Here is a 15,713-nt window from a genome sequence, read left to right as displayed (position 1 = left end):
ACTGACGTGATGTTGTCCGATTGGATCAACACCGCCTGACCCTGAAGCAGAGGTTTTGCTTGACTTAAGGCATTGTAAATGGCCCTTAGTTCCAGAATGTTTATATGAAGAGATGTTTCCATGCTTGACCACAAGCCCTGGAAATTCCTTCCCTGTGTGACTGCTCCCCAGCCTCTCAGGCTGGCATCCGTGGTTACCAGGATCCAATCCTGAATGCCAAATCTGCGGCCCTCTAGAAGATGAGCACTCTGCAGCCACCACAGGAGAGACACCCTTGTCCTTGGCGACAGGGTTATCCGCTGATGCATCTGAAGATGCGATCCGGACCATTTGTCCAGTAGATCCCACTGAAACGTTCTTGCATGGAATCTTCCGAATGGAATCGCTTCGTAAGAAGCCACCATTTTTCCCAGGACCCTCGTGCACTGATGTACTGAGACCTGTCCTGGTTTTAGGAGGTTCCTGACTAGCTCGGATAACTCCCTGGCCTTCTCCTCCGGGAGAAACACCTTCTTCTGGACTGTGTCCAGAATCATTCCTAGGAACAGTAGACGTGTCGTTGGAATCAGCTGCGATTTTGGAATATTTAGAATCCACCCGTGCTGACGTAACACTACCTGAGATAGTGCCACTCCGACTTCTAACTGTTCCCTGGTTCTTGCCCTTATCAGGAGATCGTCCAAGTAAGGGATAATTAAGATGCCTTTTCTTCGTAGAAGAATCATCATTTCAGCCATTACCTTGGTAAAGACCCGAGGTGCCGTGGACAATCCAAACGGCAGCGTCTGAAACTGATAATGACAGTTTTGTACTACAAACCTGAGGTACCCTTGGTGAGAAGGGTATATTGGGACGTGGAGATAAGCATCTTTGATGTCCAGAGACACCATATAGTCCCCTTCTTCCAGGTTCGCTATCACTGCTCTGAGTGACTCCATCTTGAATTTGAACCTTTTTATGTAAGTGTTCAAAGATTTCAGATTTAAGATTGGTCTCACCGAGCCGTCCGGCTTCGGTACCACAAACAGCGTGGAATAATACCCCTTTCCCTGTTGTAAGAGGGGTACCTTGATTATCACCTGCTGGGAATACAGCTTGTGAATGGCTTCCAAAACTGCTTCCCTGTCGGAGGGAGACTTTGGTAAAGCAGACTTCAGGAACCGATGAGGGGGAAACGCCTCGAATTCCAGTTTGTACCCCTGTGATACTACCTGTAGAATCCAGGGATCCACTTGCGAGTGAGCCCACTGCGCGTTGAAATTCTTGAGACGGGCCCCCACCATATCCGAGTCTGCTTGTAAAGCCCCAGCGTCATGCTGAAGGCTTGGCAGAAGCAGAGGAGGGCTTCTGCTCCTGGGAAGCGGCTGCATGGTGCAGTCTTTTTCCCCTTCCTCTGCCCCGGGGCAGAAAAGAGTGGCCTTTTGCTCGCTTGTATTTATGGGAACGAAAGGACTGAGTTTGAAAAGACGGTGTCTTTTTCTGTTGATGTGAAGTGACCTGGGGTAAAAAGGTGGATTTTCCAGCCGTTGCCGTGGTCACCAGGTCCGATAGACCAGCCCCAAATAACTCCTCCCCTTTATACGGCAATACTTCCATGTGCCGTTTGGAATCTGCATCCCCTGACCACTGTCGCGTCCATAACGCTCTTCTGGCAGAGATGGACATAGCACTGACTCTTGATGCCAGGGTGCAAATATCCCTCTGTGCATCACGCATATATAGCAATGCATCCTTTAAATGCTCTATAGTTAACAAAATACTGTCCCTATCCAGGGTATCAATATTCTCAGTCAGGGAATCCGACCATGCGACTCCAGCACTACACATCCAGGCTGAGGCGATTGCTGGTCGCAGTATAACACCAGTATGTGTGTATATACTCTTTAGGATATTTTCCAGTCTTCTATCAGCCGGTTCTTTGAGGGTGGCCGTATCAGGGGACGGTAACGCTACTTGTTTAGATAAACGTGTGAGCGCCTTATCTACCCTAGGGGGTGTTTCCCAGCGCGTCCTAACCTCTGGCGGGAAAGGATATAGTGCTAATAATTTATTAGAAATTAGCTGTTTTTTATCGGGGAAAACCCACGCTTTATCACACACCTCATTTATTTCATCTGACTCAGGAAAAACTATTGGTAGTTTTTTCACCCCCCACATAATACCCTTCTTTGTGGTACTTGTAGTGTCAGAAAGGTTCAATGCCTCTTTCATTGCTGTGATCATGTAACGTGTGGCCCTGCTGGACATCACGTTTGTCTCGTCACCGTCGACACTAGACTCAGTATCTGTGTCTGGGTCTGTGTCGACCCACTGAGGTAACGGGCGTTTTAGGGCCCCTGACGGTGTCTGAGACGCCTGGACAGGCACTAATTGATTTGCCGGCTGTCTCATGTCGTCAACAGTTTTTTGCAAATTGCTGACATTATCACTTAATTGTTTAAATACAATCATCCAGTCAGGTGTCGACTCCCTAGGGGGTGACATCACTAACACAGGCAACTGCTCCGCTTCCACCTCATTTTCCTCCTCATACATGTCGACACACGCGTACCGACACACAGCACACACACCGGGAATGCTCTGATAGAGGACAGGACCCCACTTAGCCCTTTGGAGAGACAGAGGGAGAGTCTGCCAGCACACACCCAGCGCTATATATATATATATATACAGGGATAACCTTATATAAGTGTTACTCCCTTATAGCTGCTGTTAATATATTTATTTGCTGCCAAACATGCCCCCCCTTCTCTTTTTTACCCTGATTCTGAAGCAGGACTGCAGGGGAGAGTCAGGGAGCCGTCCTTCCAGCGGAGCTGTGAGGGAAAATGGCGCTTGTGTGCTGAGGAGATAGGCTCCGCCCCTTCACGACGTCCTTATCTCCCGCTTTTTCTGTGTAAAATGGCAGGGGTAAAATACATCCATATAGCCCAGGAGCTATATGTGATGTATTCTTTTTAGCCACCTAAGGTATATACTGTAATATTGCGTCTCAGGGCGCTCCCCCCCCAGCGCCCTGCACCCTCAGTGACCGGAGTGTGAAGTGTGCTGAGAGCAATGGCGCACAGCTGCGGTGCTGTGCGCTACCTTAGTCTGAAGACAGGATCGTCTTCTGCCGCCGATTTCACCGGACCTCTTCGTCTCTTCTGGCTCTGTAAGGGGGACGGCGGCGCGGCTCCGGTGACCCATCCAGGCTGAACCTGTGATCGTCCCTCTGGAGCTAATGTCCAGTAGCCTAAGAAACCCGATCCACTCTGCACTCAGGTGAGTCCGTTTCTTCTCCCCTTAGTCCCACGATGCAGTGAGCCTGTTGCCAGCAGGACTCACTGAAAATAAAAAATCCTAAACTAAACTTTTATTCTAAGCAGCTCAGGAGAGCCACCTAGATTGCACCCTTCTCGGCCGGGCACAAAAATCTAACTGAGGCTTGGAGGAGGGTCATAGGGGGAGGAGCCAGTGCACACCACCTGATCCTTAAGCTTTTATTTTGTGCCCTGTCTCCTGCGGAGCCGCTATTCCCCATGGTCCTTACGGAGTCCCAGCATCCACTAGGACGTCAGAGAAAATAGATTCATCTGCAATATGTGTATATTTTAAGCTTTAACATTTTTAGAGGATATTAGGTAATACAATTAGTCCCTGACTGTACAAGAACAGAAATAGAACACTGACTGGGAAGTCTGGTTCCAATTTCAATGCCAAGTGGGTCTGGAAAATGCACTTAATGCCCCACTGACCCTAGCACAAACTATAGATTGTATGTGCGACTTAGAAACAGACAGTGCAAAAATACTTGTGAATATTACATACATGTAAATATTAAAATAGGACTCCTCTGTTCAAAGTGCTTTAAGAACAATGGGGGCAATCCAATTGAACACGTTTTTAAGCTTTAGGAATGAGTGCCCGGAGGTAATCAATTGTCCGCACTGTATACCCTCGACTAGTGGATTTTTCATGCTGCCATGCTAGTTGTGGGCTTACCGTATGTGCCCACAGCAGAGCCGGCCATAGGCATAGGCAAACTAGGCAATTGCCTAGGGGCATCAGCAGCTTCTGCTGATTAAAATGATATGCTGCATGCTTATATTCTGTATGTAGCAATCATATGCAGATACAGCCACAGTCTCACACAGTATATAGGCATGCTGCATATCAGTTTAATCAGCAGAAGCTGCTTGTGCATCCTAGCCACATAGCAATGCAAATAAGATGCATTTTCATTAAAAAAAGGTGCCCGACGTTAGCATTGATGCAAGATTTTTGAGGACACATCTGTATCCAAGCAGAGGCAGAGGTCACAGTGTTAATGGCAGTGTGAGTGCTGTGTGCATGTGAGTGGGTTGGTTGTGCAGTAGTGTTCGGAATATGTGTAAGGAGCATTATGTGTGCCATGTAAAAATGCATTAATAATGTGCAACATATGTGTAAAGGGCCACTATGTGTGTCATTATGGGGGTAATTCCAAGTTGATCGCAGCAGAATTTTTGATAGCAATTGGGCAAAACCATGTGCACTGCAGGGGAGGCAGATATAACATGTGCAGAGAGAGTTAGATTTGGGTGGGTTATTATATTTCTGTGCAGGGTAAATACTGGCTGCTTTATTTTTACACTGCAAATTAGATTGCAGATTGAACACATCCCACCCAAATCTAACTCTCTCTGCACATGTTATATCTGCCTCCCCTGCAGTGCACATGGTTTTGCCCAATTGCTAACAAAAATCCTGCTGCGATCAACTTGGAATTACCCCCTATGTGTATAAGGGCATTAATAATGTGCGGCATATGTGTAACAGGGTACTACTGTATGTGTGTCATTATGTGTATAGGGGCACTGATAATGTGCAGCAAATGTGTAGGGGCACTATGTGTGTCATTATGTGTATAAGGGCATTAATAATGTGCGGCATATGTGTAAGGGACATTATGTGTAAAAGGGCATTAATAAAGGTTGTCATAATGTGTAAGGTGCATTATGTTTATAAGGACATTAATGTGTCTCATATGTGTAAGGGGCATTACTGTGTGGAATTGTGTATAAATGCATTACTAATGTGTGGCATTATGTGTATAAGGTGCTCTACTATGTGGCGTTGCATATAGGAAGGGCACTACTGTGTCGTCTTATGTGAATAAAGAGCAATAAGGTGTGGTGTAATGTGAATAAGGAGCAATTCAGTGTGATGTAATGTGAATAAGGGGATCTACTGTGAGGAGTAACGTTTATAAGGTAAAGTGATACTACTGTGGGATGTAATATGAATTATGGACACTATCACAAGATAAAATGTGAATAAAGTTGCAGTACTATGTGGCGTAATTGGAATTGGGGTTACTATTGTGTGGCCATGCCCCTTCCCAGCAAGAAGATGCCCCTTTTTGGGCTGTGCGACAAATGTGCGAACTGTTCCTATTTAAAATATAGGGGGTACAAGGACTGCTATGGGTGAGGGGAGATGGTGCTGGGAAAGAGGTTTAAGGTCAGAGGCAGTACCAGCGGTTGTGCTAGGGGGCACCAGCCAAAATCTTGCCTAGGGCATCATATTGGTTAGGGCCGGCTCTGGCCCACAGCATTGCACCCGGCACTTAAGTCAGGAAATGCTGTTTACAGCAACAAAGCCGCAGGCGCTAACATGATGCTGTTCACTGAATAGCTCCGGCACTTAGGCTATTTACCAAAGTATGGAGAGAGAGATAAACCACTAAACAATCATCTCCTAGCTGACATTTTTTCAAACAGTCTGTAAAATGACAATTAGGAGCTGATTGGTTAGTGCTTTATCTCTCTCCGTGCTTTGATAAATAACCCCTAACCCGGGGTACACATCACTGATATCCCTTTCAGACATCAGACCCAGGAAATTACCAGGTCTAGCACGCAGGCAAATTCCCAAGTCTGAGCTCCATGACCCTGGTCGGGAGAGGGGTCGCGGACACGGAACTTAGTCCTGGGTCTTTTGCATTCAGACATATCAAAATCTCGAATGGATGGGCCTTTACGTGCATAAACCCGGGATTTTGATGCATGTCAGAAAGGGGTATAAGCTGGGAATTGAATTCCCCCAAATAGTCCACTGGGGCAGTGTATAAAGCAAGGAGAAGGGATAAAGAAGTGACAAAGCAGTGATAAGTGCAAGGTGATAACGCACCAGCCAATCAGCTCCTGACATTTTTTTAAATCCGTAATGACTGGCTTGTGCATTATCACCTTCCACTTATCACTGCTTTATCCTTTCTCCAGGGATACATCTGCCCCAGTATGCGGTAAGTAAATAGCATACAATGGCAACTATCATGTAATGTGATGAACAGTTAACACACCACTAGGTATTCACTGTCAACAGCATGAGGGAAAATGACACAGCCGCACTATGCACAAGAGATCTGCACTAATAAATCTACATTCACAGCTGCGCATTTACAGTTTCGGCAACATCTGTCTTATCTGAGTAAACGGTCAGGCCCATGTGAGAGGGTGGTAAAATGCCAAATCTCTTACTCCATGTGACCCATTGTCACCCCTATTAAGACATAATACAAACATCCTTTGTTTCCAACTAACAACGTGTAGCCTTCGTCAATTAGTTCTACTCCCAACTGGCTCTACATGTACAGAGTATTTATTATATGGAGAACAAATGCCATGCTCAAGAAACTCAGTTTAAAGTACTTATTTATAAATCCGTCACTGCAGCATACAATGCACGGGACCGAACCCTGCACATGTAAAGCTCTCTGCTGCTAGCAATTATCTGCAGTAAGCTACGTTATTATTACAGACCAGAGACGCCATTCCTTATAGTATCTCCCGTGTAGCTGGTAACATCCCCTAGTTACTAGACAGTCCCAGGTCTGGGGGATTTGCCTCTGGAAATGTCCGTTTTTCAGGATTCACCAACAGCTCAGTAAAATTCCTCTTGTATTATCACCTACTGTATATTATTATAGGTGTTTATTTTAATATTTATTGGAAATGTGCTTTTAATACTCCCCAAAACATTGCACCATCAACCTGAAGCAAACAGCATGAATCAATGAGCAATGTGTAGTACTACAAGCATGCAATGCAGTTAACATACAAGTGTCATGTGGTGTCATTTAGCATGTACTGTATGTATGCGGTGTAATTTACATTGCAGGGGACGTGTTTGTGTCATGTAGCATGTGAGTATGTGATAAGGCCCCGGTCATGTACCCTGTAGGGATGTGGTGTCATGTAGCATGTACAGTAAGTATGTGATAAATATTATTTAGTATGTAAGTGTGGCGTCATGTTCCCTTTAGGGAAGTGGTAAGTGTCATGTATATATGTTACAAAAAGTTGGCAGGTATAGCGATAAGTGGCATGTATGGATGTGGTAAGTGGCATGTAGGTAAGTGGCATGTAGGGCAGTAGTAAGTGGCATGTAGCATGTAGGTAAGTGGCATGTAGGGCAGTAGTAAGTGGCATGTAGCATGTAGGGCAGTAGTGAGTGGCACGTGGCATGTAGGGCAGTAGTGGCATGTAGGTAAGTGGCATGTAGGTAAGTGGCATGTACATGTACTGCTGGCCCTCCTGTTCCCGGCACTCACCGTTTGCAGAGCGGTCGCACCCGCAGAGCTACCCTGACATTGGCCATTGCCGCAGCCTCCTGTCATGCCCCGGACTCCAGTGGCCGGCATGGGGCAAGCAGTCACCCCGGCTCCCCGTGTGCAGCAGCCACAGACTGGTAGGATGTGAGCGGGGAGTGGCCGTGCAGCACAGGGCGGGGGGCGGCGATAATACAGGAACAATCCCCGGAGGCGGGGGAGCTGAGTCCGGCCGTCCCGGCAGCAGTAGCAGCAGGGTCCGCTGCTCTCCTCTCGCAGGCTCCGGGGCGTGCCCGGCACAGGGTGCTGACGGGGTGTGATGCCGGTAACTATAGCGCTGACCAGCAGCGTCCTGTCTCCACAGTGACCGCCTCCTGATCTCCCTGCTACGGGTAGAGACGGACGTAACGCGCTGCTAGTGCAGCCCTGCTGAGCCTCCTGCCGGCGTGTACACCGCTATGGTGTACACTGCTTTCCCACTTATTCCTAGCTGCTGCTATCTGAGTGACATTACAGGTGTGCTTCATGCTATTGGCAGTGAGGGATAATGAGGGCACAGTAGCCAAAGATGCCCAAAGCTCACCTGCACCCCTCCCCATCTGTACAATGTGTGCCATATACACTGGGTTTATGTTCTGACTCCACTTACTATGTATCCCACAGCTCGGCAGGCATTCCCAACCTTGGTCCTTAGTCCTTACAGCACGCTACGGTCCAGCTTTCAGTGATAGCCATGCTTGAGCACAGGTGACTTAATTAATAGCTCAGTTATTTTGATCTAACCCTCTGTGCTGAAGCCTGGAGGTCACTAAAACCTGCACTGTTAGGAGTGGGTGGTATTCAGTATGCCGGCTGTTGGGTTCCCGACGTTCAATATACTGGCGCCAGATTCCCGATACCCGGCATACCGACAACTATTCTCCCTCTTGGGGGCCCACGAGCCCCCAGGAGGGAGAATAAATAGCGTGGCGAGCGCAGCGAGCCTGCAAGGGGCTCATTTGCACTCGCCCAGATGCCGGAGGTCGGGATCCCAGCGCCGGTATGCTGGCCGCCGGGATCCCGGCCGCCGGCATAACATACTACACCCGTTAGGAGTATGTGAAATAAAGTTCAGGGTTATAGAATTTGAGATGTTGGCCGTAGCAACCAGCTTTTAGAAGATAATAGAATTTGATTGATTGATTGATTGATTGATTGATTGATTGCTATGGGCAACATCTCCAGTTCTATAAACCTGCACTTTGATAGATATACCCCTAGTGTACCTAGGTTGGGAATGCATGACCTACAGGATTACACAATTGCTTCTGTCCTTGCTGTGTTTTTCGGTATTGTTTGGAAGGTCGACCATGTTACGGTCGACCACTGTTGGTCGACATTGACATGGTCGACACGGACATATGGTTGACACATGAAAATGGTCGACACATGACAGGTCGACATGGCTTCTTTTAAAAAATATATATATTTTACTTCTTCATACTTTACCAGCCACATGGACTACGATTGGGAACGGTAACCTGTTCCGAGGGCAGCGTTAGCGGAGCCAAGCACTTTGCCTGCAGCATGGCGAGTGAAGCAAGCGGTACACCAATTGGGGTTTCTGGTGATGTTACGGAAAAAATGACACCAAAAACAGTTTAAAAAATCCATGTCGACCTTTTCCATGTTTTGATGAGGTAATATTGAGACACAGACTATAACAGGAGGACATATCTACTTTGATATAAAAAGGAACAGAAAAGCGCTTTTTTGGCCTGTCTATTGTGTTTCTTGTGGTATTATATCATGAGTGGTAGTGTCTCTCGGGACAAGGACTAAGCAGCTGGTTATAGAACGCTGGGTACAAATCTTTTAGCTTTAAAAGCTCAGACAGGGCACGTTTATAGGGCTAAATTTACTCTGTATCTCTTTTCATAATGCTGTGGTTTGGCAAGAAGATTTTAATGGCCACTTATATCTAATACGAGAATAGGAGCGTTTTGTATCGGACAAAATTGTCTTTTTAAATACAGCGTCCAAAGACTTTGATAAGTGCAAATGGATGGATAGAATCCTCCAAAGCAGTTCTCAATTCCAATACTCAAGTACTACCGGAACCGCCAAGTTGTACAACGGGCCTGGATGCTAGATGTGGTGTGGCCAAACACAGGAGCATGGTCACACGCCCTTGTTAAAACTTTGACTTAAAGTACTGTGCTTCGTGGTGGCGTATGACTAGAATGGGGCCCCTGGAACCCCAACAGGCTCCCCATGCAATCAAGGACCCAGATAATCAATATCTTCCCCACGCTCTCACAGTGCCATTGAGCACTACTAATAGGTCATCAGTTCTGGGCTGCTGTCTGCAGTCAGGCACACAGGGGTGGGGGATTTGTTTTGGAGACAACAGAGAACCCTTCATCTCTTCACTCTGGGCGGAGACTGCGTTGCACTTTCAGCAGAGCTCACTGACAGTATATATGCATAAAACGGGGAATTGATGCTAGGGATTAGAATATTATACTCCCGTTATATAAATCACTTGTGAGGCCACACCTTGAATACTGTGTACAATTCTGGGCACCTTACTACAAAAAGGATATCCTGGAGCTAGAAAAGGTTCAGAGGCGGGCGACCAAACTAATAGAGGGTATGGAGACGCTGGAATACGAGGAAAGGCTTGCAAGACTAGGCATGTTTACACTGGAATTAGAGGAGATTAAGAGGGGACATGATCAACATCTACAAATATATAAGGGGACAATATACAGATCTTGCGCAGGACCTGTTTTTGGTTAGATCAACACAGAGAACTCGTGGACACTCGCTCAGGTTAGAGGAGAGGAGATTCCGCACAATACGGCGTAAAGGCTTTTTTACGGTAAGGACAATACGTGTTTGGAATTCCCTGCCTGAGGGAGTTGTAATGGCCAACTCAGTCAACACCTTTAAGAATGGGTTAGATAAATTCCTAATGGATAAGGATATCCAGGGTTACGGGGCATAGTCACGCACTATGGTTTTTATAAAAAAAGAGGGGTAAAACGTAACGGCAGTCATCAATTTCAGTCAAAATTTTATACGAAATAATCGTGCTTAGGAGACCACAAATAGGTTGAACTCGATGGACAATTGTCTTTTTTTCAACCTTAGATACTATGTTACTATGTTACTATACAGCGGAGTCATTCAGTAGCCGGGGGCCAGATGTGACTTCTCTGCCTCAGCCAACTCCCGGGGAAAGGGGACAAGGGTTAGGTGGTGCTGACAAGTTGGGTAGCTCCCCCCCCCCCCATCTCAAAAGCCTTGTACACCCAGAAGGCTTGATCCGGCCCTGTATTAATTACTGACTGACACATTTTAAAAGATCCACAGGTGGTACTAATTACTGTACTTGTGTTATGGGCCCTACACACTGGGCAATAATACTGAAAGATATGAACGATCTTGTTCATTAATGAACAAGCTACCGTTCATATCTTTCAGTGTGGAGGCACCAGCGATGAACAATGCGCGGCCCGGCGCACGTTCATCGCTGGTGCCCCGTCGCTTGTGCATGCAGGCCAATATGGACGATCTAGGTCAAGGGGTCATAGGTTGGTTTGAATAGGTGGGCGATGCCTGGTCCAGGTGTACTTGCAGATGTCCTCCACTGGGTTCCCGCCGAATATCACGAGTACAGTAATTACAGTCAGTTATGAATATTGTATTCCTGAGCATATCTATGCGCAGGAGCATGCTATAATCTGCAAACTGATATCGGAATGTAGCCCTTGAAATACTGTACATCTGGATACCAAACACCATGTCCTAACCTAGTTCTGTCCCCTCACATCCTGTAAAGCTGGATATCTCTGTTGTTCTATTTCCTAAGTAAATGTAACTTGCTGGTGTGGTGTGTGTAGACTATGTGTAAATTACGCAATATGTGGATAAAATATAGAATATGTCTTTGTGGCTTTTCTGTGCGAATGCGTATGCTACCGTATAAACTCATACCACGCGCCAATACGCAGGGCTTCACGAGCCAATGTACGCAGCGTGCGGGAATGCGCACGCACGGCAGAACACGTGCACGCACGGAGGCCACTCTGTGTGGTGTTTGCACGTGTTGGATGTGGGTATAATATTTTCGACTTCGACAGTGGCCACGCCCCTTCATTGTGAGACCACACCCCTTTTGGCGCACACTGACCCTTTGTGAAATATGGGAGGGTGCAAATGTATAGTTTGCAGGGGAGCGCCGAGCACCCTAGCACCGGTTCTGGCCTTGGGGCCTCTTCAAACTTTCCTCCAACAATCCAACGGACCAACCATCCAACTTGTCTGTCCGACTAAAACACTGCCCCACACACCTAACCAGATTTCTGCTGCGGGGTACACTGGGCTCCACAGGGAATGACTTTGGGGTGTAGAGTAGGATCTTGATCCGAGGCACCAACAGGCTAAAAGCTTTGACCTTCTTCCCATAATGCATAGCGCCACCTCCTCTATAACCCCGCCTCCGTGCACAGGAGCTCAGTTTTGTAGTTGGTGCCATGCAGTGCAGGCATACAAAAGGTGGGCTGCTCCAGCAGCCTTCAGAAGAGCTTTTCTAAGTGAAAAATTAAGACTTCAAGGGCTGCAGCAGAGACACTGTGAGTGTTAGATGTCAGTGAGACATTTCCTGCTGCAGTTCCATCACCTCCCCCAGCGGCGCTGTATACTCCAGCACCCTGGTTGCCGGGTACTTACAGCGGAGGCTCCGGTTTTCTTCTGTCAGTCACACACCCCACCGCAGCTCTCCAGGATCGCATGGCCGCATTCAGGGAGGAGGTAAGTGGGTCCCCCAGACGGGACCCACTGTAAACCGTGATCCGGCGCGGCCGGTGGGAGGCGGACCACGCGCGCTGGCGTGGACACTGTGGCAGTACAGGGACACCACTAGGGCAAGGGCACAGGTCGGATTTTTTCAAAAATCCATTTGCTAAGGCCCCGCAGTACCCAGTGGTGAAGTCCAGCAAGGGGATAAGGCTCTGACCTGTAGCCCCTCCCCCAGCGCGCCATTTAGAGTAAATGTTCCCACCCTGGAGCTGCATATCTCTCTCTCCCTCACTCCCTGTCAGCGTTTGGGCGCCATTAGGACATACTGAGCTGATCCCGGGACTGTTTGGGCAAATCCTCCTCGTCCGCCTAAGACCAAGGGGTCCTCTAAGCGGACTATTACTTCCTCACAATCCACCAACATCTCAGACACCTCATCTGATGAGGATGGCGTATATACTGACCTCACAGACACTGATGCTGATATTTCTGATGGGGAATCTGTTTCACAGGTGGATTTTCCTGACTGGAGGCTATCAGGATAATTCTTTAAATTACTGATGACCCAGAGCCTGATACTGCCCCTAAGAAACCGGACAGATTTAAATGTCAGAAAGTGGTTAAACAGGTTTTGCCTCACTCTGACCATTTAGTTGACATACGTCAGGAATCCTGGGAAAATCCAGGAAAGAAATTCACGCCTCACAAGAAGATGCTAGCTCGCTATCCCCTTGCGTATGTATTTAGGTAATTGTCCCTCTTTTTATATGGTTGTTCCTCTCAGGGAATATCTTTCTAACCCTGATCTGCTCCCTACGAAATGCCTATGAAATGTATATGTGTGATTGTATTGTATTGCACTAATGGGAGCTAAGTAAAAATTGGGAGACACCCCCACCAGTGGATTCGCAAGTGGCGCGGCTGGTGGTATCCTCAGCTCTGCTTGTAACTACGGTCACGTCTCTGAAAAAAACGACGGATAAGCGTGTGGTTGTTTAAAGGCGATTTACACCCTAGCAGGTGCTGCACATCGGCCCACCATTGCAGCGACTTGGGATGCTGAAGCTATTGAAGCGTGGGCTCAGGAGTTGGAAGCTGAGCTGCCTTCCAACGTTTCTGATCATGCTAGACAATGTCTATCGTATATTGGGGGTAATTCCAAGTTGATCGCAGCAGGATTTTTGTTAGCAATTGGGCAAAACCATGTGCACTGCAGGGGAGGCAGATATAACATGTGCAGAGAGAGTTAGATTTGGGTGTGGTGTGTTCAATCTGCAATCTAATTTGCAGTGTAAAAATAAAGCAGCCAGTATTTACCCTGCACAGAAATAACATAACCCACCCAAATCTAACTCTCTCTGCACATGTTATATCTGCCTCCCCTGCAGTGCACATGGTTTTGCCCAATTGCTATAAAAAATCCTGCTGCGATCAACTTGGAATTACCCCCATTGTCACAGCTTCTCATTACATTAAAGAGGCGGCTTCTGATGCCGGTATTCTGGCATTATCTGGCTCGCCGGATTCTCTGGTTGCGGTCCTGGTCTGTGGATCTGGACTCTAAGAAAACCCTGGAGGTGCTCCCTTTTAAGGGAGACATTCTTTTCGGAGAAGACCTCAATAAGATAGTGGCTGCCTTAGCCTCTGCTAAAACAGCTTGTCTACCTAGTACTGCTCCTTCGCTACCGAAGGCTAAGAGTACTTCCTTTCGCTCCTTTTGTCCTTCAGGGAAAGCAAAGGATCAGGCATATCCGAAACAGCCTTGCACTTCCAAAACCACTAAGCCCAAACCTAAACGGGCCTGGGCTGCCCATCAGCCTGCTTCCAAAACTGACAAGCCTGCTGCATGACGGGGCAGGCTTCCCTCTGGGGGATCCCAGGGTGGGGGGGCCGACTTCTAGGGTTTACCCTGGAATGCTTGAAGACCATTTCCGATGCCTGGGTACGGGAAGTCGTAACTTGAGGTTACGCCGTATCCTTCAAGAATTGTCACCCTCGTCGATTTTGCCTGACAGACGTCCCTTCTGATCAGGTGAAGGCAAAAACTCTTCATTCGGTGGTACAGTCCCTCCTGGACACAGGAGTGGTAGTACAGGTGCCTCTGGCTCAGAGAGGCAAGGGGTACTATTCACCGCTGTTCCTAGTCCCGAAACCGAATGGGTCCTCTCGGCCCATTCTCAACCTCAAGTCCTTGAAAAAATTTGTAAGGGTCTCCAAGTTTCGTATGGAAACTCTTCGCTCTATTGTTCTGGCCTTGGAACCTGGGGATTATATGGTCTCCCTGGACATACAGGATGCTTATCTGCATATTCCCATTGCAATGTCGCATCAGCAGTACCTGAGGTTTGCGGTTGGCAACCTCCATTATCAATTTCAGGCGTTACCTTTTGGTTTGACCACGGCTCCGCAAGTCTTCACCAAGGTCATGGCGGTAATGGCGGCTGTACTCCGCCGTCAAGTGGTCAGGATCCTGCCGTATCTGGACGACTTGTTGATCCTGGTGAATTCCCCAGAAATTCTCCTACGCCATCTGGATCTGACGCTCCAGTTTCTGCAAGACCACGGGTGGCTCATCAACTGGAAGAAATCTTCCCTGGTCCCTGCTCAGAGCATGGTGCACCTGGGGGCGTTGTTAGACACTCACAACCAGCGGTTGTTATTGTCTCAGGACAGAATTCGACGCTTCCTATCTCGTCCGCAAGTGTCGATACATTCGGCGATGCAACTGCTAGGTCTCATGGTGTTGGCTTTCGACATGGTGGAGTACGCTCAATTCCATTCCAGCCCTCTACAGAAATTGATTCTTGCCAAGTGGGACGGCCTGCCTCACTGGATCAGGTCTCACATGATCTCCTTGTCTCCGGAGGTCCGTCTGTCACTGAGCTGGTGGCTTCAGGACCAACGATTGAGCAGGGGTCGTCCCTTCTGGATCTCCAACTGGGTCCTTCTGACGACGGATGCCAGTCTGAGAGGTTGGGGCACGGTGTTGGAACAACACTCCCTTTAGGGTCGGTGGACCAAAGAGGAGTCTCTCCTCCCGATAAACATTCTGGAACTGCGGGCGGTGTTCAATGCTCTGAACTTGGCCCAGCATTTAATACAGAACAGACCTGTTCAAGTGCAATCGGACAACGCCATCACGGTGGCGTACATAAATCATCAAGGCGGCACTCGCTGCTGCATGGCATTGGCAATGAGGGAAGTATCAAGAATTCTTCAGTGGGCAGAACGCCATCTGCTAGCCATATTCGGCAGTGTTCATTCCGGGGGTCCTAAACTGGGAAGTGGACTTCTTCAGTCGTCAGGACGTACACGCCGGAGAGTGGAGCCTCCATCCAGAAGTATTTCAACTCAT

At 47.9% G+C, this 15,713-nt stretch overlaps 1 protein-coding gene across 1 annotated transcript in view; it reads right to left on the bottom strand.

Annotated features, from left to right (window-relative positions):
• Positions 1-8,039, bottom strand: part of STARD9 (StAR related lipid transfer domain containing 9) — a 495,399-nt gene extending 487,360 nt beyond the window's left edge. The window contains exon 1 of the mRNA XM_063947652.1: positions 7,577-8,039. Coding sequence (XP_063803722.1) covers positions 7,577-7,623 — 47 coding nt within the window. The 5' untranslated portion in view covers positions 7,624-8,039. The remainder of the gene's footprint in view (positions 1-7,576) is intronic.
• Between the last annotated feature and the right edge of the window lie 7,674 nt (positions 8,040-15,713).

Source organism: Pseudophryne corroboree, chromosome 12, assembly GCF_028390025.1.
Source record: "Pseudophryne corroboree isolate aPseCor3 chromosome 12, aPseCor3.hap2, whole genome shotgun sequence".
NCBI classification, from domain to species: Eukaryota; Metazoa; Chordata; class Amphibia; order Anura; family Myobatrachidae; genus Pseudophryne; species Pseudophryne corroboree.
The sequence above is the reverse complement of the archived record's forward strand: the minus strand, read 5'-3'. Positions and strand labels throughout refer to the sequence as shown.